Source organism: Borostomias antarcticus, assembly GCF_949987555.1.
Source record: "Borostomias antarcticus genome assembly, chromosome: 1".
Classification (NCBI taxonomy): domain Eukaryota; kingdom Metazoa; phylum Chordata; class Actinopteri; order Stomiiformes; family Stomiidae; genus Borostomias; species Borostomias antarcticus.
The window spans coordinates 17,695,707-17,708,132 of record NC_140234.1 but is presented as its reverse complement, the minus strand read 5'-3'; the positions used below and the strand labels follow the sequence as shown (position 1 = coordinate 17,708,132).

Below are 12,426 nucleotides of genomic sequence, written 5' to 3'. Positions count from 1 at the left end.
GAAAAGCCCGAAGACCTTCTTGCTGTGAGGCGACAGTTCTAGGTACTGCACCACCGTGCCACACTTGAGTGATTTTGAGGTTCAGTGTCTTGCTCAAGGACACTTCAGCACACGCTGGGAGCTGGGATCGGACCAAGGACCTTGCAAGCCCCAGCCGGTAGCTTTACCTTCCGAACTACGTGCCAAGAAATATTGTCTCCCCAACATAAAACATGTTTGATCTGTGGTGATAAGGCCTGGTAGTGCTTATTGAAAGTATGTAGCCAGTACCTTAGCTAAGATTGTATGAACCACATTCAGAAGTTATATGGGCCTATAGCTACCACAGAGTAAGAATCTTTGTCGTTTTGGAGTAACAAAGTAATGGTTGCCTCTGATAAGGTAGGGGGCATCTAAGAAAGCCTCATTAAATATGTTCTTTAAAACTGGGGAATTACTTAATTGTCTTTTTTCCTTGAGAAACATACAGTAAGGCTGCGACTATCAATTTTCCAGTTGGGGACACTGAGGTGGAAAATTGTTTATAAAATTCAACAGTGCACTCGTCTGGACCTGGGGATTTACCACTCTGCAGAAATTTAATTGCCTCTGATTTCCTAGGTAGATATCGGGACACCCAAGCCCTTGGCAAGATTCTCATCAACTTTGGGGAAGGTGATCTGATCAAAACGGTTATCGCAGTCCCAGGTATCAGGAGAGCATTCTGAGGTGTAAAGTTTTGAATAATAGGTGGTAAATAACTCATTAATTCCCAGAGTCAGAGATAATCTTGCCCATTGGAGATTTGAGTCTAGGAATCAGCCTAGAGGCTGCAGCCGCACGGGCCAGAAGCTTATCCTCCTTGTCACCCATATCAAATAAATGCTGTTTAGATCTAAGTAATTAAAGCTCAGCTTTGCTTGTTGGTAATAGGTCAAACTCCATCTGAAGTTTAAAAAAAAAAATAGGGATTGGGGTCTGGAGCCTCTGCATACCGGCCAACCACCCTTAAAAGTTCCTTTGATATCTCAGTTGCCCTGGCTTTCTCCATTTTCCTTCCAAAATACATATCTATGAATATCTATCTATCTACCTATCTATCTGTCTGTCTGCCTGTCTGTCTGTCTGTCTGTCTGTCTGTCTGTCTGTCTGTCTGTCTGTCTGTCTGTCTGTCTGTCTACATATGAAATAGTCTGCCCTCTTAAGTATGATTTGAAGGCCTCCCAGAGGATTCTCCTAGAGATATCAGGAGTATCCTTAACAAACAAACTTAACACTTTGAATGCTTCATCAGCTAACATGTACAAGCTGAACCACCACTGTATAGGGTTTACCATAGTCTACATCGATGGAAGTGGGAGCATGGTCAGAAATGACAATGGTGTGGTAACTACAGGAGGTGACCTTTCACAGTAGCCTATTATCCAAAATATATATATATTTTTTTTTCTTTTTTTTTATGTTTTAAAAAAAAGTTAGATAGCGAGAAATATTTTGTTGAAGGTTGGCATTTTGTATCAGATTAAAGTTCCAGGTACTGTAGGCGTATAGCCACTAGCCAGGACAACAGGAACATTCCTCTGGGTTCCTAGGACAACCACACAATGCCCATTAGGATCAGCAATTGAAAGTTTTTGCTCAAAACAGGCACCGTTGTGAATCAGAATCACAGCCCTTCTGGCCCTCTCACTGAACTTCGAGTAATATAGGTGGCCCACCCATGCCCTTCTGAGTAGTGTAACATTAGTGACACAGAGGTACGTCTCCTGAGAAAAAAATGTCCCTGTTGAATTGGCATAGGTGGGACATTTTTCGTTGAAGAGAAAACATGAAGATAAAAAAGGATAAGAGAAACAGACAAAGTCAAAACCTAACATATAACATTAGACATTATCATTCCATTACGACCGACCTTGGCTTTTGTCCGGGTCCTGGCTTTGTGGTGAGTGGCCTCGTCTTTCTTAGTGTCGTTTTTAGCTGCAATTCTCGCCGACTTACCAACATTCAACGTATTCCGATTAAAAACAGTGTTTTACAGGGTTACTGTCCAATTTGTGCACTTTTTGAAATATGTACAATGGGCAAATAATCAAATATTAGTCAAAGGTTGTGGGAGCTTGGAGTGAACCATCCACTCCATGCCTGCACCTTCCCGGAAGTCCAGGTCTCAGACTGGAGGAACTGTCTTGTGAGAAAGACTGATAATAGCATGTGTGTGTTGTTGATGTAGGCCTACCAGAACTTTGTGAAGAAAAATGGACAGGAGCTTCCACTGCCTGGTATAGACCTATCCCACAACCAACTCTTCTTCCTCAACTTTGCGCAGGTCAGCTCATGATTGATGATGGATAGATGGATGGATGCATGGACAGATGGATGGAAAGATGGATATAAGCATGGATGGATGGATGCATGGAGAGAGGAAGGGAGTGAAGAAGGGATGGATGAACAGGGGGATGGATGCATGGAGAGAGGGATGGATGGATGGGTCGGTGCATGGGCTGAACAATGGATGGATGGATGGATTAATGGATTAATGGGTGAATGGAAAGACGAATGGATGGATGGAATAACATTGATCTATCACCACAAATGAGGTGAGTAAAAGTAGATTGTGTCCTCTCTCCTTCAGGTGTGGTGTGGAACCTATCGACCTGAGCAAGCTGTCAACTCCATCAAAGTAGACGTCCACAGTTCAGGGAACTTCAGGTAGGCTCACTCGCCCCATCTCTCTCCAACATCACTCCATTCCTTTTGACATTGACATTATTTTAAAGGGATAACTGGCTGGCACCAAACCTAATTTATACGACGGTTAGTTCTGGTTCTTCATTCTGATTGGCAGGAAGCCGTGTTAAAATACTTTGTAACACACACCTGGGACCGCATATCATTCCATTTTCAGTATTAATGCGCCTCCCATTTGATCCAATGCATTGTAGTTGTTGTTGTTGCTTGGCAACCCATTTGTTAGGGGAACTATTTTGCTCGGCGGAATTGAGGGAATGATGCTTCGTTTTGAATAAATGTTAATATTTTACATTGCTGTGTGTCTATTTTACACTAATAGCTGTAGTAACCGTTGTATAAAAGCAACAAACCACTCGAGGCCGTGTGTTATAGTGATTTTATAACAGCTAGGGCGGTTTTAGGCACTCCGCTTCGCGTCGTGCCTAACAACGCCCCCTAGCTGTTATAAAATCATTATAACACACGGCCTCGAGTAGTTTATTGCTTTAATAAAGATGGTATGTTTTCGTGTGAACTGTCCTTTTACCCTGGCCTGTGTGTGTGTCTCTGTGTTTGCTGTGCAGGGTACTGGGCAGCCTCCAGAACTTCCCAGAGTTCGCCAAAGCCTTCAAGTGTAAGAAGAACAGCTACATGGTTCCTGACAACACCTGCCGGGTCTGGTGATTGGCCTATGGCATGTGGGCTCCAAGTAGGAGGAGCATGGTCCCCCCCCCCCACCCCCCCCCAAGCCACTCACCAGCTCATCTCTCCCCGACTGTTAGCACGCTAGACTGGGCTCCCTGGATCTCTTCTGGGTGGACCAGTGCTGGTTCACTTGGTCTGCTGTACAAGGCCTCTCTGAGAACAGCGAGGTGTTCTCAACAGGCAGAGCTATGTCTACCCAATCACAAGATATTATACAGTCAGCCAAATCACTGCTTCTCACTCAATGGATATACCTACAATCATCTGGCCACCGTTGCAAATGTGTGTGCCACAGTTTATCTTGTTTTCTTGAATTCAATCCTGATTCATTTCTGTTGCTGTCATATTTAACTGAGAAGTCTCAGCAGAGATGAACACACACGCACACACACACACACACACACACACACACACACACACACACACACACACACACTTACAGTATGTACCCACACACAGGCATGTACAGTACAACAACATACATGTACACACACACTCTAATTCTAATTTCTCAGCTTTATCTGTTTGACTCTGAGTTTATGAACTGTAAGATGACAGTGATTAGCGCAGTCAAATTTGGGGAAATTATTTCTACCTATTTTAATGTATATTTAAGACATCTGAATTTATTTTAATAGACCAATACGTAGCGTATAACTAGAAATAAATGTATGCTGTTCTGTATTTGATGTTTAAGTTCATTGTAGTACGGTGAATACTGTTACTATCCAGAAGAACAGTCAGGAAAATTAACCAAAATGACGTTTTTGCCTTTAGGAAGCGGACAGTTTGGCGACTGAGCTGGTCAAAGAATCATAAAACTGACAATCGAAACACAAACACCAAACATACCCACACATTTCTGTCACAGCTTGAATGTGAACATGACCCTCACTGCTCTATGTGTGTGTGTGTGTGTGTGTGTGTGTGTGTGTGTGTGTGTATGTGTGTGTGTGCGTGCGTGCGTGTTCGCACATGTGTGTGTGTTGCAGGAATGAGTTTTTCATTGTGTGCTTGTGTGTGTGTAAGTTTGAATGTGATTGCAACATTTATCAACAATCTTGGTAAGCCTTACATAACCCATAGTGCTTAATTTGGTGTTTTTTAGTGTGTTTGTGTGTGCGTGTTTTTTGTTGTTGCATTTTGTGTTTGTGAGAAAGAGAGCGAGAGAGAGAGAAAGAGAGAGTGTGTGTGTGTGTGTGTGTGCCCACGCCTGTGTGTGTTTGTAAGGGGGCTGATTCAAAAGATTTCTAAAACGAAATGCCACACACAGACTGTTTAAGCTTAACATTGACAATTCTACACATGGACAGCTGGTTGGAATCTCAAATGATTTTTGCCTGATCAAACAACAGTCACAAACTTTCCGTTCTACTCCTACTGCTACTCACTCTCTCTGATTCTGTTTCTTTCTCTTTCCCCTCTATCTATCTATCTATCTATCTATCTATCTATCTATCTATCTATCTATCTATCTATCTATCTATCTATCTATCTATCTATCTATCTCTATTGCTTGTGTACAGTATGTCTCATATCTCTGTTTCATGCACTAAACAAGAGCCAAATGGCATGTCTTTTTGTTGATGTTTTTAGTATTTATCAACAGTATTGTCTCTTTACATTGGGCCAAATCAACACTTCAGCACTTCTGATACAAATCATGTATCAAAGTCAATGGCAGATTCACTTTAAAATTGACCTCAATGTGGGATTCAATATTCTAGCTTTATTTTAGTTTTGTGCTGCCCTCTGCCCCAAAACAACCAATGCAAACTTATTGGGATACAAATCCTTTGGCCCATAGTTTAGTATGTATTACTACTGTTTGTGTCTTTATGTGTGAATGGGGCTCAGTCAATTATGTGCCATAAATCAACCCATCACTTTTTCAGACCTAAAATATGAACATTTCACCTTTCACCATCTACTTTCACTATATTTGACACACAAACACACACACACACACACACACACACACACACGCCTCATCAGAGAAGACAGATATACCTCAGTTGCCTGTATTTAGATACTTTAATAATGATGATTACAATGAACATTGAGGAGCAAATGTATTTGTTAAATAATAAATCCTTTGGGAGAATGCTGCCTGGGGTGAGGTCTTTTTTCCCGATTGTATATGTACAAATTGGTGTGGTTAAGTATTTCTGTATGTTCTTGTGTGTTTGTGGTGTGTGTGTGTGCATTTGTATTTCTGATATTTGCATTAATCTGTGTTTATCAATGTGTCAGTCTGTGTGTGTGTGTATGTGTGTGTGTGTGTCTTATCTGAGACAAACCAGGCCAGGTCCAGCCTGGCTTATGTGCATGGCTGGCTTGTTTCTGTTCAGAACTGGTAGGACGGAAGCTAGTCATGCCACTGAAATAACTGTGAATTGAAATGACATGAAATAATGTCTGATAAATTAAGAAAGGTCTTGTCGCCTGGACACATAAGTTCCAATGCTTCCAATGCTAATCCAGCACAATAAGAGCGAGATAGCCAGTTAGCTCATGAGCTCACAGCAACTAGCAGCAGCTTCCATAACATTAATGGTAGCGGTCAGTGGCTAAAGCGGGTAGACTGATGATTCCTGTAACGTTCGCTATTTTGCTGCAATTGGTTCAACTTCTGTTTCTGGACAATGGTAATGGATAAACCCAGATAACACAAGGCTAGCGGACCTGTTTTAAGGTTACTTATGATCATATACAATTGTACAGATCAAAACGTTGACAAAACTAGCACTTTTGAGAAAGTCTGATACTTGCTCTACCACCGTTTTGGTCATACAATGGAAGTGGGTGGGCATCTTGAAAAATCTTTCAAAAACATGTTAAACTCTCGATTTTAAAGACGGGCGTGGTGGCAAGACTCCGCCCCCTCGCGTCATATTGGGTCGGGGGCTGTGGACCCCTCTCTGGGCTACCCACCTGCCCCCACCGGTGAAGACAAGTGTGTCTCTAGCCCACTCGGGCTGAGTTGTGGGAAACGTGGCGTGGCGTCCCCAATGCTGTAAGACGTCCCAGTGCTCTGAGAACCACAGAATTTTGAACTATGTCTCAGGGGTGTTTCTAGGATTCAAAAACATTAGGGGCTAAGGGAAAAGCATCAGGGGCTGAAGTTCAGAGCAGATGAAACCTGCAGGAAAATATATTTTAGGGGCCCATTTGGGTTTGCCACCATGCACCAAAGACACACACACCATAAACAGTGTTCCCCACAGGATTTTGGGCTGCTATGAGGGGTGGACCTCTGACCCTCTTGGGGGGTCCGGGGGCCCCCCTGGGAGAAATTTTTAAACATTATTAATTTAAATGCATCAATTTGGTGCACTTTGAGAGCAAAATCAAGAAGCCATAGCAATTTAATCATCAGACCACATTTGGTTATGAATGGGGATGGCAAAGAAGTAATCATACACAAATCATGGTAAACGAGACGGGACTTTAATAAATAAAAATCAATATTAAATAGCATCCAGTGTCGTGCCCAGTCTTTTTTAATGAGAATACAGGTAACACCCTGATAAACAACTCAATGTGCCACATTTCCATCTATTGTACAAAAGACTATTTAATGCAACATACTGCGGGACATGAGCCCTTAAAAAATGTCAGTTCTGAAAAAGAAAGATCTGGGGGAAAATGTACCAGTGGAAGCTGAAATGACTGCAGTTGCTAAAAAGAGCCAGCTGACCATCATCTAATAGAGATCCCTCAGAGATGGCAATCATACAGTCTGAATGAGGCTTCCCCTCTGACACTAACAGCTGGCACACACCAGGGCCGAGGGCCTGGACATCTCTGGTCTAATATCTCCCACCCTCTGAGCACAGCGCAAAACACAACAGCGTTCAAGTTTTATTTTTAATGAGAAGTCAAAACTTTTGATAACCAGTGGCGTCTGGTGGGTCCTAGAACCGGGTAAGCCAGGACCAACGAAACACGCGTGCAGCGCGCACAATTTTTTGGGGGTGCGCTTTCAAAGCATGCCCTGATGGGAGGTTTCACAGCACCAGAAGGACGCTGAGCCATGGTATTTTTATATAAAAAAACATACAAGAAAACTACAGTCGCCTAGGCTACTGATGTTTTTTAACGTCAACAAAGACCAATAATTTGACAGCGAGCAAATAAGCGGGCAATATTTAGGCCGAAACAAGCAAGCTTTTAGGTAGGCTACACACTAAATAAACTACAAAGCCATATTATATGACAACAATGGCCAAACACCATGAAGAGGAATGACAGAACGATAAAATACACCCCCTTAGGGCACAGCACTCAATAGCCTACTCCCCTACTTCACTAATCAGTGTTTAGGCTACTACTAGGCTACTAGGCTTATAGCCCACCGCTCCAGGAAGCAAAGTTCACGCTCTCGAGTGCTGATTAAATCTAGGCAAAGCAAAACGCACAGCCATAACAACTGGCAATTAATCACAAAATACCTACCTTATATCGTAACCCAAACTCGTTTAATCCACTTAATTTTGGAGTCAACTTTTAACAAATACTCAAGATCTCTGTTTTCCATGTTCATTGATGCTGCTAGATAGCTAGATAGTTAAAGTGGGTAATGTGATTGACAGGTGACGTGAATGACGGTTTTGATTGGAAACCGTCCCAATGTTAAAATGTCAATGGGAATTCCAATGTAAGCACTTCGAGAACTGGCTTACTACACTTGCTACAGCTCTGGCGTGTCGAGGCAAGTTCAGGCAACTTGTCCCGCTTTGGAATCTGTCTCGCGATGCGCAGTGACTTTGCACGCATGTAGTCTACTGGACTCGCGGGGGTGAGGGGCGGAGGGGGCGGGGCTGTAGCTATAACATACGACCGACACGTGAGAGTTGTGACTGTCTCGATTTGAATTCGAATGGAATTTGATTTGCGTCCATTTCTTTATTAAAATATGTACTATTTGCTGGGAACTGGGGGTCAAAAAACGTCCGGGGCTAGGTGAAAAACATTCGGGTCTCGAGCCCCGGAAGCCCACGGCTCCCGACGCCAATGCTATGTCTCCCCAGGACCTTACTGGGCTCATACTGACACAGATAAATTCATAAAAACACTTCCTGTGTTCAGTTGTAGAAATATTTTCCTGACTGGATGCAAACCATCAAGAGACATGCCATCTATTCACTATGCTGCTCCAAACATGTTTCTAGCCTGGCTCAGCCCTAACCTCAGCTCACCTGAGTATAAATAAAGGTTTCAATCAATCAAACCAGATGTGGGCTCCTCAGCCAATCATGACTGCAGCATATCAAGTCACTGGAATTAAAATGTTAATGACAGCCAATCAGATAGTGGCCCTACATGGGGTCGGTGACAGTGTGACTCCTGTCCCTTTAAGGAGAATGTTTGGGGTGGTTAGGCTGTGCTGTGACATGATTTGACAGGGCTGGTCCCCCTCCTCCCCGGGGCGAGGCTGGGTTTATGAGGTGAGTATCAGTGGTATTTTCATGGGTGCCACTGGGCCAGTGTTAAATATACCTCATGCTTCCCTGCACCCGATTAGAGCCACATTTGCTGGCACCCGGGCATGGCCTGCGCACAGAGAGAAATGAGAGAGAGAGAGAGAGAGAGCATGTAGAGAATGAAAAGTTCACAATGAACCTGTCGTCCCCCACCCATGATGCACGTCATCGTGTACACTTGTTGTTTAATGAAATTGAGTCTTCTCGTCAATCTAGCAGTCAGCAGAATCAGTTAAATGTCAAGTGGTGGACATTATTGGATTCCTCTCGGCCAACAGAATGTAACTTTGACTTGTTTTGAGCAGTTTGGACTTGATGAATGCAAATTCAAGGCAAATTCTGCTTGCCAGTGTGCTGGTGGCAAATCAGGAGAGGGTACGTGTGTAATAACAAACTCCTCTTTCATTTCTCCTGTGAAAGTGTCAGCCGAGAAAATTAAGATAGATACTTTTACAGTGCTAGTGGCAGGTTATCCTCAACTATGATGCATCCCTGCCCACATACAAAGATCAGAATTTTTTTTCAAGTTACGTGGAGAGAATGGTGTCCCTGTTGATGCTTTGCAAACTACCACCTCATATTGCTTGTGTGCCTGTAGTAAGCTTACAGTAGACATGATCAATCTCTGCTGTAGTTTGTTTCATGTAATTCTAATTTGACCAGAAATATTCACAAATTAATACATAAAAAAATACATATATATATATATATATTGAAAATAGGCCATGCAATAAGATGGTACAAATAAAATGTGTCCACAACACCACACTGTTTCCTTTCAGGAGTACAGTATGTTCTTGAAATATGAATACGGCCTCCTTAGTAGAATAGACTATTCTCCTGAGACATCAAGCATTAAAAAAAGTACTTGGCAATGGGAAAAATGAATTGTGGCGAGTGCCCCTGGTGAGCTCTGATAGTACATGTGTGATGGACGCATGCACAAACCACACATGCACTCACACAAACGTGCACTTGCATTTCGGCACCGCTGTCAAAGTGTTTATTGATATAGTGTGAATGTCTGATACGTGTCAGTCCTCCTGTCAGAGGCTGTGACTAGTGGTATTGAACTGGGGTTGAAGTGACGAGAGGAGGGAGAGAGAGAGAGAGACAGAGAGAGGGAGAGAGAGGGGGCGAGAGAGAGACAGGAAGCAAGAGAGAAAGAGGGAGAGAAAGAGTGAGGGGCAGAGAGGGAGAGAGAGAGTCAGAAGTGGTTAGAAGATAGATGATATGACATCATCATGCAAGCCACACAGACACAAGCTTTCAATTAAGGTGGAAATGCATGATAGACATAATGTGGTCAGTATTGCAGGTTGCTATGGAATTGAAGAATGAAGTATGACAAGTCTGATTTTGTTGATTTAGCAGATATCTTATTATCACATGCTTGACAGCCCTGACAAATTCAAAAGTCTACCCACATATAGTCTCTGCAAAATAGTGACATCTAGTGGTAGCTCAGAAAACCACACAAATGTAGTTATGAACACTTTGTTTTTGAAGGGTACAACTTCAGGCCCGTCTCCAAACCCCACTGATCATCAAATGTCCAATATTTGACTGATGATTGAAAACGCAAGGATTTCTCAAGGTCTGGAGAACATGTACTTCTTATTTAGTCAACTCTAACGTAAACCATGTGCTAAAATGGAAATAGCTCTGCTCCGAGTCTCTAAGTAGTACAAGTTAGAGTGTTGCAGCAGTTTACACAAGGATTTGGCACTCCGGGGCACTTTCTATTCTGATGGCTAGCTAGAAATGATGCTTAGAGAGCACAGACCTCGGCCCCTGAATGCATTTCACTTCCAGAAGCACACTTGTATGTATGTATGTATGTATGTATGTATGTATGTATGTATGTATGTATGTATGTATGTATGTATGTATGTATGTATGTATGTATGTATGTATGTATGTATGTATGTATGTATGCATATATATATATATATACTCCTTGACTTATCAAACTGTATAGTTATAGTTATACTGACTGAATGTATGTAGGTACATATATATCTTACCATACAGTATGCTTAAGGTATTCTATACTTCACAGTTACTGTACATATGGATGTATACTGTATAGTCCCTGATATCCCTCTTTAAATGCTGCTACCCTCCCTGTATTTAGTGTATTTTTTGTAACTATTGTTTCTTTTCTTTCCAACCATTCTGTAATTTTCAACTTCTGAACCTAATAATTTCCCTCTGGGGGGATCAATGAAGTATCTTATCTATCTATTTTGTGGCTCTGTGCACACCAGAACTGAATGACTTCTAAATTGGCCCATGCTACACCCCTCCACCGAGTTTCATGAAAAGCGGTCCAGTAATTTTTGCGTATTCCTAGTCCAAAAAATGAATGGAGGTGAATGGCCGGCCTGGACATACTTCCATCGTTACACATCAGCTTCATCAAGAGTGTACGCGTTCCAACCCACACCAAGATCAAATACAACGACAAGCCGTGGTTCACAGCCTGACTCAGGATGTCAAGGCTGGAGAAAGAGGAAGTACGTAGGAGTACTAGGAGGAAAAGGACCGGTTCAAAGAGGCCAAGTACAGGTTTAGTAAGGCAGTGAAGGAGGCTAAACAACGCTACTCTGAGAAACTCCAACACCAATTCTCAGATGGAAATGTGTCCCCACAAACCGAGATCCCCCCAGGCCACTGATGGCTCACACCTAGCCAACGACCTGATAAGAGTTCTACTGCAGGTTTGAAAAACAACGGGTTGCCCCCGCCCCTCACACTCACCAGCCACATCAACCCAGCCCCTCCCCCAGCAACGGTGGGACCTCTCCACTGCTGCCCCCCCCCCCCCCCCCACCAACCCCCAATTGCTGCGCGATTTGTTGACGGGGGGGCAGGCCATTCACCGCGGGCCAGGCCAGTTGGTGCGCCAGGCCACAGGGAAAATTCCCGGTGCTCCCGATGGCCAGTCCGCCCCTGACTGTTGACTCCTTCTGCTTCCTGGGCACCATCTCCTGGGACCTCAAATGGGAGCTGTACATCAGCTCCCTCACCAAAAAAGCACAGCAGAGGATGTACTTCCTGAGGCAGCTGAAGTAGTTCAACATGCCAAAGGCAATGATTGATGAAGGCAGACTGCAGCGAATCATCCGCTTCGCTGAGAGGGCGATCGGCTGTAGACAGCCATCCCTACAGGACCTGCACAGCTCTAGGACCCTAAATCAGGCCAGATTGATCAGGGCCGACCCCTCCCATCCCGGTCACGGTCTCTTTGACCCATTCCCCTCTGGCAGGACAATGTGGACTATCGGGACTGGGTCCACGCTCAACGCTCCACAAAAAAACAACTTTTCACCCATGGCCATCAGACTCTTTAAGAAGGCTTGTGTTCCTCCACGACGCCCCCCCCACCCCCCCACACACACACACACACTGACTCAATACCCCTTGCTCCGCTTGCACGTGACCTCTGATTGTTCCACAAATCTCAACGGCACGCACATTGCACACACTGTATACAGTACATCACAATCTGCACATCACTGTA

The 12,426-nt window shown here is 43.6% G+C and overlaps 1 protein-coding gene across 1 annotated transcript in view; it reads left to right on the top strand.

Moving 5' to 3' along the window:
* LOC311311149 (neprilysin-like) overlaps nt 1–3,393 on the top strand; it is a gene marked incomplete at both ends in the record, with an annotated part of 41,642 nt that extends 38,249 nt beyond the window's left edge. Inside the window, 3 exons of the mRNA XM_084440799.1 lie at nt 2,210–2,305; nt 2,612–2,688; nt 3,294–3,393. Of these exons, the coding sequence (XP_084296925.1) occupies nt 2,210–2,305; nt 2,612–2,688; nt 3,294–3,393 (273 nt within the window). The remainder of the gene's footprint in view (nt 1–2,209; nt 2,306–2,611; nt 2,689–3,293) is intronic.
* Between the last annotated feature and the right edge of the window lie 9,033 nt (nt 3,394–12,426).